Source organism: Mixophyes fleayi, chromosome 7 (assembly GCF_038048845.1).
Source record: "Mixophyes fleayi isolate aMixFle1 chromosome 7, aMixFle1.hap1, whole genome shotgun sequence".
Lineage (NCBI taxonomy): Eukaryota > Metazoa > Chordata > Amphibia > Anura > Limnodynastidae > Mixophyes > Mixophyes fleayi.
Genome location: NC_134408.1, coordinates 136,688,435 through 136,707,694, shown reverse-complemented (window position 1 = coordinate 136,707,694; position 19,260 = coordinate 136,688,435). Strand labels below are relative to the sequence as shown.

General features: G+C 38.0%; 1 protein-coding gene across 2 annotated transcripts in view; it reads right to left on the bottom strand.

Moving 5' to 3' along the window:
* The window catches only part of KCNJ3 (potassium inwardly rectifying channel subfamily J member 3), a 157,170-nt gene that overhangs the window by 124,955 nt on the left and 12,955 nt on the right, over positions 1 to 19,260 (bottom strand). The window contains exons 2-3 of one of the 2 annotated variants that reach the window (XM_075180909.1): positions 15,822 to 16,038; positions 3,310 to 3,640 (exon numbers count right to left, since the gene is read on the bottom strand). In XM_075180909.1, the coding sequence (XP_075037010.1) occupies positions 3,618 to 3,640; positions 15,822 to 16,038 (240 nt within the window). In that variant the 3' untranslated portion in view covers positions 3,310 to 3,617. Of the gene's footprint in view, positions 1 to 3,309; positions 3,641 to 15,821; positions 16,039 to 19,260 lie in introns of those variants that run through there. The other variant, XM_075180908.1, reaches the window with a different exon arrangement.

The following is a 19,260-nucleotide window of genomic DNA, read 5'->3' as shown; positions in this document are numbered from 1 at the left end:
AAATGACTTAAAATTTGTGTTAAGGTTAATAATAATGTAGGGGGGGGAAGCAAAAATGTGTGATTTTAGCAAAAAATAAATAGGGATTTTAGGGGAAAAGAAATCGGGATTCAAAACCAAGGGCGGTTTTGCCAAAACCAAAACCTAAATTGAAGTTAATCCAGATCCAAAACCAAAACCAGAACACGGGGGTCAGTGAACATCTCTCATATTTATGTCATATAGTGCATCTAAGGGCTCTTTAACCGCAGAAGGTGTCAGGAATGGATAATAAATATTTATGTCTTCTTGGGTAACCAAGTAAACAAAAGTAAATGGGTGCCCACAGCGGACCCTACTGTCTCTAATGCTAAACCCAGGTCTGCACATGTACTGTCAAAGACAAACACTTCTTAAGTGCTTAAAAAGCTGTTCCACTAAATAGAACAACTATGCTACTACTGGCGTTGTTTTAGTACTCTGAGTGTCTAGGTTATGTGAGGACCTGTTCTGTGGTTGTAATATTTCCAATAATCTGCTGGCCACATTTAGTTCTGATCCAATTCAAATGCATCATTGTCAGACATCGCACTAGTTTTAGTGGCACTCATGTGGCGATAACAGGCCAATTTGCCAAAATTGCTGGCCATGGTAGCACATGTGCGGCCAGCTTATTATTCACAGAATGACCTTTGGAGGAGATAAAGGGATTATGGGAAAGAGAGAATGATAACAGCACTCTAGTTAATGGTGAATACTGCAAGGAGACTTCCTAACAAATTTCAAATGGGAAAAAAATTGCCTTTAAAATGTATAAAAATTTAATATTTCTAAATGTAATTGTTCAGCTACATTTTGCTTAATAATGTAATGTTATTTCCTTGACTTCATCTTTAACTGAGGAAAGTTGCAACGATCTAGGTGCCTCTAGAGCAAGAAGCGGCTTTTATAGAATCTGCAGCTACTTAACCTTTGTTATTTCAACGCCCTTATAGCTTGCTCCCAATTACCCACAAATCAATCTGCTTAGCTGCTACAGGAATGAATAGCATTCTTCTCCTTTAAGCCACAGTGTTTAGGGGATGGCAGGGATTATCATAATAGCATTCTGTGTTCTTCAGTGATACTTAGCCAGGCGGTGTGTAACTGCGGTGAATCTCTGTTATACAGATGTGATCTGTCATAAATCACTTAGTACTCAAGTGTTACATAAAAAAAAGCAGCCACTGGTCTCAAATGTCTATATTTGACCTAACATAATGCAAAATCTGAGGATCTGTAAAGCCTGTTTACTTATGTGCAATTGCACCTACTGGTTTTACCCAGCGCATTTCAAGGAGCACATCCACTACTATCGTTGCAAAGGCCTTTGTAAAATCAATCTGCACCAGGCTGTACAGGTCGGAGGAAAAACATGTAAAGGGGCATCAAAAGTCCAACCAACTACCACGTTAGGAGCCTACAATCTGGATTTTAAAAATGTATCACTTTTGAAAGTTTGAAGCATTCAATTACATTGGTCAAAGCATGCCTAGAAAAGAAGCAAAATGCGTTGCCTCCATATCTCCAGGAACTTTAAGCTGACAGAAATTTCACCCCTTTCGCAGGGAGGAAAGAAATCTGCACTTAGCAAGATCGGCAATACACATCCCATCGGGGGCAATTGAAACCTCAGTGCCCTCGACAAATGCATCTAGGCCCGAAACACCCACGCGTTTCCCTCTAACATAGGTACACTTGTGCAAAACTAGGTGCACGATGTCACTAAGGAACATTGTTGCTGCAGTTTTGCACCTTCGCAGTTCGTAAGTTACATTTATTAAATCTGAAGAAAAGACATTGAGAGTCGCTGAAGCCGATTTCAGGAAGGATGAGGGTTTTTCCCCCCCACTTACACTCATAGATTATGGCAACTAAAATATATAAAAAGCAAGCAAGATAATTATTTTATTTATGGGTAAAAGGTTATTTATTAAATATAAACTGCACAGAGCAAACTCATCTACCCAAAAGGATTCCAACTTAATTAATATGAAATTATGTTGTTTTTTTTATTCGTTTATTATAATTCTGCTTTGAACATTTTGCTCACATATTACATTACTTTAAAATAATAAAATAAAATCTATTTTTAAAGATGGATTCATACATGTAGAGAGGATTTTTCTATTGCAAAAGTCAATCAGCCTTATGTACGCTGCACTGTACACACACACATGGTTTACAATGAAGGCAGTAGGAACAGCGTATAGCAACTGTGTACCAGCCCACCTTCACCACTGTCTGACTTATGTAACAGTATAGTATTTTCTAGACCACATAAGCACAGGTCTAGTCATCAGCTAGGAGAACTGCAGAGAAAGGCTATGGCTCTGTTATGGCGAACTAGCCTTTAAAGATTTGTCCCTGAATATAACTATACTATAATACTCATTATATAATACTATAATACTCATCAGTTACACAGTTATGCTGGGGGCCGAACAACAAGATTATCATTTTAATAGACCAATCACGAGGGTGACTCAACCAGACAAGATACTGATAAGTGGCTTGCGCGTCCATATCAATTTAGGTTTTATTGTAATCTGTTAATGCGGTGGGAAGATGACCACAGTCCAATTATAGTCAATTTTTCAACCACGTTGTCCAACATAGATCCTAATAATTTTCATAGAATAATTATTGAGTATCAGCATTGTTTCAACCTCATACACACTGTGATATAGGGTCAATTCCACCCAAGTATCCCAGTTTTGCTGGGGGTCAAACTGTGGACTGTAAGGAAAAGTGGTGTGGTCTAATCAGAAATAAGAGCGGCATGTTTAGACCAGGGGAATGGCCAAATCTATTTCAGTCTATCAATCAGGAATCTTGGGGAGTATGAGCACTCTGCCAGCAAAATGAGAGTAATAGTGGATTATATTGTCCGATAGAAACTAATATTACAGGAGAAATCTAGTCAATAAAATATGTAAATCGATGTTGAGTAAAAACATTTCCCCTATGTCCTGTGTATGTTGACTTATTGTAGGTTAACATACAACAACATGACATTGCGATCATGCCTAGTTAAGCTGGAGAATTGTGAGTTTAATTTCTAGAGATAACAGAATCAATAATAAATATGGAGCCATTCGTTCTATTTTTAGCAAATTGATTCAGTGTAAACTTTTTTTTTTTTAAAAGTCGGTTGTAATTTACATGTTCAATTTGTGGATATTTTTAATGGACGTTGTTAAAAATTGCACTTTAAGAGAATCATGTTGAAAAACAGAATTTCCAAAGGCAATTTTGTAATCTTGTCAACTTCAAAAGAACACTACAAAACATTTTGCTCAACTTTAGCATCAGTCTATATTTGTCAGCTGCAAAGTTCCCTTGGGAATTGTACCCAGGAGCTGGCGGTTATGAAACGATAGGAATCTCGTCGATAAAAGTGCAGTTCTTAGAATGTGAACAGTCTGATAAAGCCGAGCACTATATCCGTGTAGAGAAAACACACAGCAATTCCAGTCTACACTCATTCCATGGCCAGAGATCATTTACCAATTACAAAATTCAGAGCAATGTAGATGATTAGACATTATTAGCTGTGGGGTCAGACTGCATGCTCTCCTGACTGAGGTCACATACTCTCACTGAATCATTCTAATGTACTCTGGAGGAAAGAAAAAAAGAACACAGTGTATCAGACCTACAATCTAGAGTACAGTATAAGCAGTTGAAATGAGGTACGCACCCAGTAATTTAAACCACACATACTAAATATGTGATGCCATTTACATCCTGGACTAATTTATTGGTACTTACATGCAGCTTGAAGATAAAATGCATTATTTACTGCTACTATGATAGTCCACTGCAGCTATGTTAAAAAGATCACCAGAGCTGAAACCAACGCACCTCTAGATTGTAAGCTCTTACGGGCAGGGTTCTTTTTACCCTATGTCTTCTGTCTGTCTATGTCATTTGCTAATGTGATGTCCTACGCTGATTTGTCTATATGATTTCTATGCTATTTGTACTTGTTTTATGCTTCCTGTAATTGCTCGAACATTACTCAAAATTAGGCTTTGTGCCACACGACAGCGATGGTACTCACTTTTCCAGGTGCAATAATCCCGACAATAGTTAGCCCGACTTAAAAATTCCAAATAGTATCTGCCCGACAATGAGTAAATATAGACTTACTGTATTACTGACATACAACTTTTCTTACACGCTGAATTGGTGACAGATCTGTGTAAAATGTCTCAGTGAGGAATGACATCAGTTACAATGTCCAGAGTGAGATTGCCGGTTTTAAAGCGGCAATGTCCGGACCCCACACCTGTATAATGCAATCCAGGCGTGGGCTCCGTCCATTGCCGCTTTAAATCCGACAATCTCACTCATTGTCATAATTTGTTCTTAAGGCTTCATGAAGAAGCCTGAGGAAATAAATATAAAGATCACAAAGCCCCTTATAACAAAAGTGCATGTAAATGAGAAGGTGAGGTGGTGGAACTGAATAAAGGGGCACTTGTCCCATCCAGTGTTAAACATTACTACCTTTACAGCAACCCCTGCTTGAATGACCCATGTTTAACCTCCTCAAAATGATCCAACCTTTTCAAACCAGTACTCTCCAAATCGGTTAATTCATCATGCATATTAGAAGTGTATTTGCGATTTTACAGAAGCTCTAATGAAATGATTTAGAAAAATATGTATACTATGATATTAGAGTACGGGGAACTACAGATAATGCAAAATTGATACTGTAATACCTTTGAGCTTATAGAATTTCAGCTCAGGAGATATTGCTTCAGTTGTCAGTAAACATCAACGTGTGATACACACACTTCATACCTTTAATAGATGCCTAGTGTTATTGCTTTCATCCAATGCAATCATTTGTTTTTATGCAAAATAGGCCGTTCATGCATAAGGCCGCTGTCAAAAAGGAATGATAGACCATAGAAGGGAAAAGTGCGCACGTTCCATCCATGGCCAAATGTGTTATTTATGAAGCCCATTTGCAAAAAAAAACAACTCCAGCAATATTGTTCATGTGCTGGAGGGCCCGACACAAAGCCCCCGCTAGTAAACAGCTGGCACGTGTCCCCCCTGCCGTTCTGACAGCATAAGAAATCTCGCTGGGCAGGAGAGGAACAGCACAATTTATTCTAGGTTCCCGACCTTCTTATTAAAAGTATTTAAATCCAAATGTTTCTTAAGATACATTATTTGAATAGGGGTGGAAATACACTATGTATAAACAATGGGCACTTTCCATAAGCACAGACACACATACAGGTTAAAGTATTTTGTAGGAGCATTTGTATTATATTTTCTACATGCATGTTTACAATTAATTCACAGCAGAACGCACTTAACTTTCATATGACCATAAACTGAAATAACAACCGGTAAAATAAATGAAAACAACTGGTAACAATAATAACAAACCAACTAAAAAAAAAAAACAACAACAAAATTTAACTATACTTTTTTCAATATAATCTATATATTTGTTTATTTTTTATTTCATCTATTATTTTAAAATAACAAAATAAGTAAATAGCTCTTCACTGTGTACAGTGCATATAATGCGTAATGAAAATAAATCTTCATGCGTACAGTTGTTCTGTTCGTATACGTGAACGGCAGATGCCGCGACAGCTCACTATCATCCGGCACTTACACCTGGCCTGGAGTTGGTGCAAAAGATACGGCTGACGACAAGTTTCCGCTAAATACGAGATCATCATCATCATCATCATTTATTTATATAGTGCCAACATATTCTGTAGCGCTTTATAATTGGGGACAAACATAGTAAACTAATAAACAAGCTGGGTAAAACAGACAGAGAGGTGAGAAGGCCCTGCTCGCAAGCTTACAATCTACAGGATTAAATTAGCCGCATCTGCAGGAACCTGCACTTACTGTACATGGCCCATGTTAGTCCCCCGCTTGACCCCTTTTCTCTTCAGCCTCTTAAATACATACTTGCCAACTCTCCCTGAATGTCAGGGAGACTTCCTGAAATAAAGATGATCTCCCTCACTCCCTGAAGAGTCTGGCATTCTCCCTGATGCTGAGCCAGTACAAGACGTGGTTGGCTTCGCCATCTGTGGCATGATGACACAGTTCAGAAATTGTGTCCTATGTCCATGTATTGATGCCTATGGAGGTGGCCATTTTCATGGAGACCAAGATTTAATCAAGGACTGACAGGTAAGACCACATGACTTCAGTAATGGAGACAGAAATGTAAAAGACACTTCAGTCTCTAGAGATTCATTAGCTGCTTTTCTTTAACAATCAGTTGCCTACTCTGCCAAAATGTCCGGGAGACTCCCACATTTCTGGGAGACCTCCCGATCTCCCAGGAGAGCAGGGCAACCTCATGGTTCTCGTCCCCGCAATAGATAAGTTGGGGGGGGGGCTTAATTATGAAAATATCATGTCATCTTAGCCCAGCCCCCTGCTGTAATTGGCCAACATTGTGACAATCGTTTAGGGGGCAGGGCCAAAATGATGCGATTCGTCAAGCCCCGCCCCTGCACGCCCACCTCCCCCGAGATCCCCCTGAAGCCAACGAGGAAAAGTTGGCAAGTATGCATGAGTGACATGTGACAGAATCCATCCTCCACGGAACCAATACCAGACTTATCATATATACATATATGTTCAGTGACGCTGAGAACACAAATCCACTTGTACCCCAGCCCAACAGACTTGTACACAGACACAGATTACCATGAAAATAACCAAAATTCTATTTAGTTTTAGCAGCACTGGACAGAAAATGAAAATTCTATTTGCTTATAATTCAAAAGCAAAAGCATAAACCAGCATGTTCTGAATACATCTGTGTTCTGCATGAGGGTAAATAAGGAAATAAAACACGAAGAAGAAAAAAAAAATGCAGATGGGAGAGTAGTAAGAAGGAAATAGCACGGAATATGCACAGATGGGAATGTTAAGGGTGAAAAAAATTACCATACACTGGAAGAAGATATTACCTCCCTAAATGGAAGGACAATTACCAGCTTAAAGTGCAAAGAAGATACAATCTGTTGAACAAATATTATTTTAACCCAACCATTGTAGAAAAGCTGCAGAGGGTCAGGAAATGTAATTATGCACAGCAAGGCAACATCAGGAGCAATCTGTATAGCTACTATAGAATCCTGCATATCAAATGAATCCATTCAGTATTGCTACAATGTGGCAAATTGATTTAAAAATGGAAGCGTTTCCTCTACTGTATAAAAACAGGGAGAGACACACAGACTTACGCAAGATATTCCTTGGTTATAAACGGAGCACAGAGCCCAAAATGTAAAAATTCACCCATAACATGTATGGTCACGGTTAAGTGCACGTACACATGTGCGTTTTAACCAAGTGCATGTAATATGTTTAGTCAGCACTTCTATACACAATGAAGAAAGCGTTTGGGATGCATTCTATGGTTTGCTCACTCCGTAAATGCACATTTAAAAGTGTTAACCTATATTTTGAATCCATTGACAGTGATGGAAAGATAACCGGGTGCTGAGCAGCGGTGAAGATATAGGGCATGTTCTTTCTAAAGAAACAATTGACCCTACTGCAGTGGTTCCAAAACTTTTTCAGTTTGCGGCACCTTTAGAGTCTCCATAATTTTTTAAAGGCACCCCTCCAAAATAATTAATTATCGAGCAGTCCCATTTTATAAGTAGTCAAAAATACATAATAAGTATTTAGGTCAGGACAGAGATACTTATTTAGTTGTATGCAAAAATAATACATATAAATCCAAGGGAAAAGAATATTTTTATATATATATATTTTTTCAATTATATTTCTGTCAAAGAATAATTTACAGCTAACACACTCTGTGCCCCTCTGCATCCACACGCTCTGTGCCCCTCTGCATCCACACGCTCTGTGCCCGCGTTGTGCCCCCTAGCTCTGCCCCCTCTGCATCCTTCCTGCCCCCTCTGCATCCACGCTGTGTCACTTCTGCATCCTTTCTGCCCCCTCTGCATCCTGTCTGCCCCCTCTGCATCCTGTCTGCCCCCTCTGCATCCCACTGTGGACAAGTTGAAAAAAAACAAAAAACAGAAAAAAACGAAACAAAAAAAAATTACCAATCCTGCAGCGCCCGGGACCCAGTATCCTCTCTCCTGCCGCTTCTCACTGAATATGTCGGGCATGATGACGTCACGCCCGGCATTCAGTGAGAAGCGAGAAGGGAGGAGGTTGCTGGGTCCCGGGCGCCGCCAGATTGGTAAGTTTTCTTTGTTTTTCCTGGCCACGGCACCCCTGTGACAGCGCCGCGGCACCCCTGGGAGCCGCAGCGCACAGTTTGGGAACCTAGGCCCTAGTGTGTGCGTGTGTGTATGTAAGGGAATTAAGACTGTAAGCCCCAATGGGGCAGGGACTGATGAAAGTGAGTTCTCTGTACAGCGCTGCGGCATTAGCTGCGCTATATAAATAGCGGATAATGATGATGTTGGTATGTACTTTCCAATACTTGTCTATGTACTCTTCAGTCAAGTTCGTCAAGATGCATTTCAAACTTATATGGAATGATCAACAAGTGTTTAAAAATACGGCCAGTGTGTGCGAGCTGTTAGTATTTGAAAGATTATGTGGCTCATACGATCAACAATGTCTTAGCGACTGTTCAAATCCGGTTTACAATCAATTCCCCAGGAGCTTATGCCGAGATCACCTGGGACCAAGCTGCAAGTGAAATATTGGATAATCGCAGGGGTACTAGGGAAGAATTTTGCCGTTTTACTAGATCAGTGGACTTTTAGAACAATTTGCTATTGGAGAGTAGAGTTCTCCTTTAAGTCATTCCTTTTCATTTGCATAGAATGCATCTGGCATAAGCGGGAGGGGGTTGTAAGCAAATGAGACCAGAAACATTTTAAAAAAAAAACATGACTGACATCTAATGAACTGTAAGAATCATCTTCTTTAGTAACAGAGATATCCATTATAAAACAATTTACTCACAACTGCAAATTATAAGAAAAATGTGGACAAAAAGATACATCTAATGCAATATTTAAGAGTCATATCACTTTGATAAATTTAGAAACATTTGTAACCCCTGATTACATATTGCTCTCTCCACAGTCACTACAAACAATTCTACAATGGAAACATATGCATTGAAGTAAATTTTTCAGGCATGTCATTTTAAAAATATTATACCACCTGTACATGTATAATGGGGACTACAAGAACGTTTTTCTATTCAGTCACGGGAATATGTGAAAATAATAGATTGCCACAATGAAAGACCAATGGGCAGAGCTGTCAGGAAAAGTCGCTGTATTATGTGGCAGCAGATGACCACAAAAATGCTCTTCTGTGTTCATCTTTTGAGCCTCCCCCAAACACACAAGAGGGACAAACTTATACAGGTCTGGATATCAGATGATCACAGAATGCTCCTCTATGCTCATCTTTGAGCCTCCCCCCAAACACACAAGTGGGACAAGCTTATACAGGTCTGGATATCAGATTATCACAGAATGCTCCTCTGTGCTCATCTTTTGAGCCTCCCCCCAAACACACAAGTGGGACAAGCTTATACAGGTCTGGATATCAGATTATCACAGAATGCTCCTCTGTGCTCATCTTTTGAGCCTCCCCCCAACACACAAGAGGGACAACCTTATACAGGTCTGGTTATCAGATGGTCACAGAATGCTCCTCTGTGCTCATCTTTTGAGCCTCCCCCCAACACACAAGAGGGACAACCTTATACAGGTCTGGTTAGGAGAGGATGCATTGTTAAAAGGACAATTCTCAAAGTAAGAAAGTATTTGAATTATGTAATTTATGCTGTCTAAACGTATGTACTTATTCCATTAGTCTGATGAGATGAAAGTTGGAAAAGTAAACTAAAATATGTCTCGATGTTATGGTTTCATTTATAGTAAAGGTCATGTTTATAAAGGGGTCACATTGTCATTATTTTTGACAATGTGACACTGCTGAAACACTTTCAAAAAAGGGGCAAAATTACCATCATCATAAACCTAGCATAGGGTAGGCACTGGAGGAAGAAACTGAAAAAGGAAAACTTGCCTTCAATTAAACTGTTGTTTAAAATCTGTGAGGCTATATCGCTGAAAATAGTCAATTTGCCAGAATTCCAGTTTGATACATTCACGACCATATGTGTTACAGAGTGGTCTTCTGTCCACTTCCCACCAACAGAGACTGTACGTAATAGGGTCTACATTATGAGAATCAAGAATACTATAGATGGTTGAAATCAAACCTTTGGCATCCGATCTCAAAGAGCATAAAATGTCTATGGACTTTTTCCAGGAGAATTTATTTCCGATGGGAATCGAGTCAGAAATGCCGACAAGTATTGAAAGAATATTGAGTGCGGAATATGACATCCCTCCATGATTCTTATGTGAACCTAACTTCTTCTGAGAAACCTCCATATCCTCTACTGCATGACAATATTATTACATAATTGGTTTCCATAGAATTTATTAAAAAAATATATACGTACCTGCTAATAGTCCCAATGTTGTGGCTTAATAGATGAAGCAGTTTTGGCTTAATTTTCCAATCAGGAATGATGTCAGGTATGTATACATACGGCCAAGTCCATTAAACGCATAAACAGCACTCACACAGATGCCTAGACCTTTAGTTGCAACAAGCAACATATAAATAGCACCTCAGTCCTTCTCTTATATAAAATACTATTAACAGTTCTATAAAAAAAAAGTGCATACTATAAAATGTGACTGTTGTTAATTTAACCTTCATTAAGTCTCCCAACAACGTAAACCATTAAGTTAGACTTGCAGCAAACAAAAATAGCTTTTTGAAATGAATTTTTCTACATTTTGCTGCACTGAAAACCTGTTACCTGAGAAACCAAGTTCGGTAATCAGTTCTCTGTATGTTCAAGTCAAAAGAAATCCCTCTGATTGTGTGAGCGATTCCCGCTTTCATTCTTAGCTTTGTTTTTATTTTAGATTTACTTTTTCATTTTGCACTAAATTATATATTTTAATAACATTCCCTTTAAAAAAACTTGTCAAAACAAAACCAATACATTATAAAACACAAATTAACCAACAGCTTAAAATATGTTTTGCCACCAGACTGAAGTATATATACACTCAGAAATGAATAGTATATAGTAATCTAATATATAAATGCTTAGTGGCGTCTGTCTGTCTGTGTGTGTGTGAAAAAAAAAAAACAAGTTGCAGCGCCACCTGCTGGGCGGAGTTATACACTGACCTACTAAATTCTTAGTGTGTGTGGGGAAAAAAATTCAAAAAGGGCTGAAATTTGGTAGGGCTCAAACTCATTTTCGTGAGGTAATTTTACCTCATGAACACACATGTGTAGAGGCGTGCGTTAGTGTGTGTGTGTGTGTGTGTGGAAAAAACTTTTTTCTCAGAAAGGGCTCATCCAATTGACCTGAAATTTGGTATACTGACATTATTTGACAAAAAAATTAGAATAGTCAAGTCAGTTAACTTCCATCATCCCCCCTTCCCCCCGTGGGAGGGGTAGTAAAGGCTAAATTTAGGAGTTGAGGGGTCAAACTCATTTTCGTGAGGTAATTTTACCTCATGAACACACATTAAAAAGGCCGCTTGCGTCGGGAAGTAACGCTCTTCCCCTGAGGAAGCCTGGGCTAGGCCCAAATGCATGACAAGAACCTTTTTAAGACCTTAAGTAGCTTGACTTGACTAGAATGCATGAGTATCATGCACGGGTTAACTTGTATTTATATATGTGGCTAGCTAGATTTACGCATACACACACACACACACATGCATCGAGTACTGAAACCATAGAATAATCAATACATACTTCTGAGTTAATATCATTAGTTATTTCAATAATATGTATCATAAGACATATTGATTACGAACTGGCAATAAGACATATTTCATCTTATGTGTCAAATGCTGATCTGTTTTATCCAACACAGGCACTCCTAAAATGAATATTGCACCTCCTAAGATTTTCAACCTTAAAATTTAATTTTGCAGTAACACAGGGAAGTGCGGATCATGTGTAATTCATTATTTTTTTTAAAGCATTTAGAATAAGTGATGACCTGATTATGACAGACACAGATATACAGATCTCCTATTAAGATGTACTTTTTATCTATCAAGAGCAATATTACAGGATATTCTAAATTACCGCTATACTCTTCCACATCTGCAAAAATTAATCATAATACATCACTGTGCTATTGCTAGCAGGTATTTACACAAAGCTTTCATCATCATGTTAACTTCTGCACTTTCAGGTCTCTTTGTTCCTTCCTTTTTTTGGCCAATTTTGCCATTTTCATATATATGAACCATTGATGTAAAATGTAGAATTAAATTTTCCCATTACTTCCATATGAGTATTGTACTAAAGTAGAGTTTTCAAAAAACTTTATTTCATCACGACACCATCACAAACTGCAAATCCTGTACACATTAGTCAATAGGAAAAAGCCTGTTGCTATAGATCAAAGCTCAAATAACCAAACAAGTCTCCAAAAATGGCATTCATCATTGGTAATGGTTCAGTATGTTGCAAAACCAACAATCTGTTTAGCAAATCACACCAAATTCTGAGGCTTTAGGACTGTGTGCACTGCCCTTCCCCATTGTGATAATAAAGCTCACATCTACGGGTAGACATATCATACCTTCTAAAACAGAAAGTAGAGGTGTTGGCCATAGCAACCAATCAGATTTGAGCTCTCATTTATCTAGTACAGTCTAGAAAATGATAGCTAGAATCTGATTGGTTGCTATGGGCTACAGCTCCACTTTTCCATTTTAGAAGGTTTGATAAATCTACCCCCTAGATAGGATTAAAAATGGTAGCTTTCAGGAAAGGAATGTGAAGGATAGCATTCTGTAATACACTATACAACAAGTATAAATTGTTAAGTCATATGTATATATAATTTATCTCAATAATAAAACACATTGATGTTTTTCACATTAACAACAAACAATCCATTTACTTGCATTTGATCAGATACTAGAGAATGGATAGATACAATGTTGGAACATTAGAACCCTAGGATATTAGTGACTTGAATTTATTTTAGAAGGCGTCATGTAACAAAAAAATGCTTAAATTGATATCTTCATCCCGAGTTATCAAATGGTTGGTCTATTACTAAGAAATTTAATTCAAAACAGATGGTATGAGCAAGATGCACTGAAATACAAAACACAAGTAAATCACTCTAGCTTTGCTACATAAAAGTAATTAGCCATTGTTTATTATAGCATGACTGTGGCAGTGGATGTGCCAAATTGGATTTGTAGGAAATTTAACCAAGTAGATACCGGAGCAATGAGTGCTAGACAAAACACTGGGGAGAAAAAGTTGAATAACAAATTTTATCTGCACTAACGAATAACAGTATTACAAGAAAATAAATAATCTATTTCATGTATATCCATCTATATAATATCTACATATTCTTTATCTTTCCATCTGATATCCATATATCTGATATAATTAGCTTAATTTTCAAATATCTATATTCCTATTTAATATATTTTCTTTTCTATGTATATGTATGTGTGTATATATATATATATATATATATATATATATATCTATCCACGTATCTCATGTTTATCTAGCTGTTTATCTATCTAATTTCTATCTCTCATATCTATCCATCTGTCTCATATCTATCTCATATACAGTCATGGCCAAAAGTTTTGAGAATGACACAAATATTATTTTTCCCAAAGTCTGCCGCCTCAGTTTTTATGATGGCAATTTGAATATACTCCAGAATGTCATGAAGAGTGATCAGATGAATTACAATTAATTTCAAAGTCCCTCTTTGTCATGACAATGAACTTTATCTCAAAAACAACATTTACACTGCATTACAGCCCTGCCACAAAAGGACCAGCTGCCATCAGGTCAGTGATTCTCTCGTTAACACAATGAGTATTGACGAGGACAAGGCTGGAGATCACTCTGTCATGCTGATTGTGTTAGAATAACAGACTGGAAGCTTTAAAAAGAGGGTGGTGCTTGAAATCATTGTTCTTCCTCTGTTAACAATGGTTATCTGAAAGGAAACACATGCAGTCATCATTGCTTTGCACAAAAATGGCTTCACAGGCAAGGATATTACTGCTAGTAAGATTGCACCTAAATCAACCATTTAGCAGATAATCAAGAACTTCAAGGAAAAAGGTTCAATAGTTGTGAAGGTGGCTTCAGGTCACGGCAACAGGCAGGTGTGAGTGCATCTGCACGCACAGTGAGGCGAAGACTTTTGGAGGATGGCCTGGTGTCAAGAAGGCCAGCAAAGAAGCCAATTATCTCCAGGAAAAACATCAGGGACCGATTTATATTCTGCAAACGGTACAGGGATTGGACTGCTGAGGATTGGGGTCATTTTCTCTGATGAATCCCCTTTCAGATTGTTTGGGGCATCTGGAAAAACGCTTCTCCAGAGAAGGAAAGGTGAGTGCTACCATTAGTCCTGTGTCATACCAACAGTAAAGCATCCTGAGACCATTCATGTGTGGGGTTGCTTTTCAGCCATCGGAGTGGGCTCACTCACACTTTTGCCTAAGAACACAGCCTCCCAACCATCCAAGAACAGTTTGGTGACAAACAATGCCTTTTCCAGCATGATGGAGACCTTGTCATAAGGCAAAAGTGATAACTAAGTGGTTTGGGCATCAAAGCATTGAAACTTTTGGGTCTATGGCCAGGAAACTCCCCAGACCTTAATCCCATTAAGAACTTGTAGTCAATCCTAAAGAGGCGGGTGGACAAACAAAAACCAAGCATTGATTAGACTAGAATGGGCAGCCATAAGTCAGTATGTGGCCCAGAAGTTGATTGACAGCATGCCAGGGCGAATTGCAGAGGTCTTCAAAAACAGGGGTCAACACTGCAAATATTGATTACTTGCATTAAATTAATGTAATTGTCAATAAGAGCCTTTGACACTTATGAAATTCTTGTTATTTTACTTCAGTATACCATAGCAACATGTGACAGAAAGGTCTAAAAACACTGAAGCAGCAAACTTTGTGAAAACCAATACTTCGGTCAACTTTTGGCCATGACTGTATATCTATCTCATATTTATCTATCTATCTCGTATTTATCTGTCTCATATCTATCTATCTATCTATCTATCTATCTATGTGTCTATGTATCTATCTATCAGTCTATCTATATATATATATATCTCATATCTATCTATCATATATAAATATGTCTTTATTAGCGTAAAGCGTTTTTTTTTATTCCAGTGGGCATTTTATAAGGAATAATGATTTAAAATGATACTAGGAATGTTTAGCACATTAGAGCCTAATAATGAATCCAGCAGAATAACTATATAACACCCACAGCTTGGGATCTCTGAGCTAGAGGAATTGGCAGGAATGTATTCGATTGATCAGAAGGAGACTGAGCCTTTCATGGGCATGGGTATGGCAAAACTTCTGACCCCATCTTCATTTATCTCACAACATTCAAAAAATAAAAATTAGGAAAACTTAATCCTGCTCCCAGTACATCCACTCTAGAACTCATTGCCGAAACATGTCCCATGTTGCAGCCCCCAATCCTAGAGTCCACGCCCCCTTCAGCAGATACACATTCTGACAACAGAACTTACTGCCATATCCTGGTGATACATATGTGAGTTGTGTACAGCCTGTTCTATAGCTAGGATATGACACATTATGCTGACCTGTGCAGTCGCTACAGAAGAGAATAAGAGGAAGCTGTTATGCACATACTGTATAATTAATGGAATGATTGGACTAGAACAATCAGCTCACCGGTAGTCTCCACAATGCCTTCTAGGATGACAACGATTTCAAACTGTTCCGTCTGCATGGATCGCTGAGACAGGTCATAGAAGGGGCTCTTTGCATCAATCACGTGGCAGATTGTTAGAGGAGAAACCAGAAAAAGCTGATCTGCCCCTGTGCTAAATCCTACATCCAGTTCAAGTTGATCGAGAGGGAGGAACTCGCCTTCGGGTGTCTGCCGAGACTAGACAAGCACACAGAAGAAGAGAGAGAGACATTATCACTAGGATGGCAGTTTTCATGACAGGCTGACATCACATTACATCACTGCTAACATCTGACATTTTCAATTACACAAGACACATTTACCCGCTATGTGTTGTGTTTTATCATTAAGGGGGTTAAATAAAATATACAGGCTGTGAATTCTAAATTTTAATTGCCTTTTTTTTTTTTTATTTGCAATTACTTCTGCTTTATCACGTACCAACAATAACACAAGCTTGTTGATAGTAAATGAAGACGAAAATTGAAAGGGAACAAAATTCAACAAATAAAACATGTGCCACACTACAGAAAATCTTATGGTAATGGAAATCTTTACTTTTTAAATGTATTATCCAAAATTCTAAAGCATCATAAAAAAGAAAATAAAAAAAAGACAGCATTATTATTATTAAGAAACTGATACTAAACTAATGACTATATAAGATCTGGGCCCGACTGATGTGAATGGCCACATATTCTCTATACTGTGTGAAATGATTCTTATAATTTAAAGATAACATAAATAATATGTTTATATTTTAAAAAAGTGATTATAAAATACAGACTAATTTGTTGCACATAGGATCTTATTGAACCTGCAAAACTAATTCTAACTCTTGCCAGTGTTTAATGTTGCATTTAGACCACACAAACTTTCCCTGAGATTAATAATATTTCTGTACCGCAGCAGTGACACAGATAGGTCAGACAGCCTGTACTCTACCGGCCACACAGACCAAGCAAAAGGACCACTCATATGGGTAACCAAATCAGGCAGGACTTGGTTGTTCAGCACTTGAGACAATTGGATAGATCGCTACAGGCCTCAATGTGGCCTGACGGTGTAGTCGGAAGATGACCACAGTTACAGACCAACAGCATTTACCAACATGTCTGATAAAGATTCCATCAATTTCAGGTTCTTTTTGGAATGTTCACACTGTGATATTTGTCTGACTGTCTGATATCGCTGCAAATATCAGTGTGTGTATGTGTCCAGTTGCTTATCAAAGAGTGGCGCATTGTGGTACAAATACTACCCTAGAATATTAAGTAGCAATACAAAGTATTAACAACATTCTAAAATATGAGAGCGTAGCATTTAGCTAGGTCCTACCATCATTATCTATTGTTTATAGGCAAATGCCACAGTGAGGTGTAACTACCCTATTATAGAAAATAATTGTTAGTGTTGTTAGCCATCTAAATTAGGTCACCTAGTTTTGGCAGATAGGTATCAACAATTTAATCAAAGTGTGCACTAAGAACCTCGGGCCTGATTCATTAAGGATCTTAACTTAAGAAACTTCTTATTTCAGTCTCCTGGACAAAACCATGTTACAATGCAAGGGGTGCAAATTAGTATTCTGTTTTGCACATAAGTTAAATACTGACTGTTTTTTCATGTAGCACACAAATATCAACTGTAAATTTCAGTGTACAAATAAGCTATCAAGTATTTGTGTGCTACATGAAAAAACAGTCAGTATTTAACTTATGTGCAAAACAGAATACTAATTTGCACCCCTTGCATTGTAACATGGTTTTGTCCAGGAGACTTAAATAAGAAGTTTCTTAAGTTAAAATCCTTAATGAATCGGGCCCCTCATGTGTATTACAAATATTATATTATATAGCAATATTGCTAGGTTTACTACATCAATGTCTCCTATTCTGATTGGTATGTCTTTAATGCTTAATGAGCGCTCCTGCTTTTCTGTTTTGTATTCTATGCAGTCAGTCACAGCAGTGATGCACCATGCCATATATTTAATGAATTTGGATGTGGAAACCAAGTCCTTTCCTTTTTATATGAGAGACAAACACAGGATTATTCATTATGCTATAATTAGGGCTGCATTTAGAATTCACGCTGCCCTAAGTAAATGTGAATAATGACATCCTACAGTGCGTCGAGAATGGGACTTTGGTACTTTCTGTTAAATCTCTTAAAAGAAAAACCGGAAGCATATTCAAGACACCCCCCCCCCCCCTCCTCAAACAGCTTTTATAACAATTAAAATAGAAATGAAGCTAAAAGCAGTCATACATAAACAAAATAGAAAGTAGATTTTAGTGACACATATGCTCTAGGTCTCTTCTCCATGTCCAAATTTTACTTGTTTGTTCCTCTAAGTATGTGTCCTATGGCTCGTGTGCTATCCTAGGTCTGCTCCGAAATTCTGTTCCCCCTAAACCTGCCTCCACGTATGGTCCCTCGAAATCCCCACTCCTCCATCTCTTCTCCATTGTTTATTAAATGTCTTATGTTCTATCAGAATATTGGATGAGAACTCTTTTTTTAAATCCTTTATAGAAGGGAAGTTGTATTTGGAGATAATAATTAGCAAAATGGATTTGTCTTTTGGGCTGATATAACCACCTCCCTCTATTATTTATACTGTATCCATATTGGGTCTGTCATAGACTTTTATATACATTCATTCATCACTGAACCCCAAATGTGTCTGTCTGGATCCTATATTTTATGTATAGTAAATGCAGTTTGTTTTGTTGTTTTTTTCTTCTGCAAGCAATTCCTGGAAATATACCATACTTGCCAACTCTCCCGGAATGTGCGGGAGACTCCCGAAATTCGGGTCGGTCTCACGGACTCCCGGGAGAGCTGGCAAATCTCCCGCATCCCGCATTTGCGGGGCTAAAATGACGCGATTCGCGTCATCTTGGCCCCGCGATAAAATGGCATATTTGACACGGGGGCGGGGCCAAAATGAGCCGATATACCGTGCCCCACCCACTCAGCCCTCTAGACACGCCCCTCTCCTGAATACTACTTGCCAAAGGTAGGCAAGTATGAAATATACAATAATAGCTTACAACCCTCATCAGTGTCCCTGCCCAAACCACTCACACTCTCTCTGCCTTGCAGCAATGTAGTAGAATATCGATTCACAGAATCAGGAACATTTCTGGATATGTAAGAAAATCACCTCTGGCAATAAGTAATAATAAGGAAAACTGATGTCTAAATAAATATAAATTTTATGCGAACTGTAAAAAGAAGAAAAATAATGGAATTGGAAAGAAAGGAGCGCTTTAAATCAATAGATTTATCTGCAATTTTTGATTACTGGCAAATAAAAACATTTAAAAAATTTCGGAATTTTAGAAATTAAAAGGTTGGTGGATTAAAAATATGTAATAGTTATTTTAGATCATATTTTTTTTTTTTTACTAG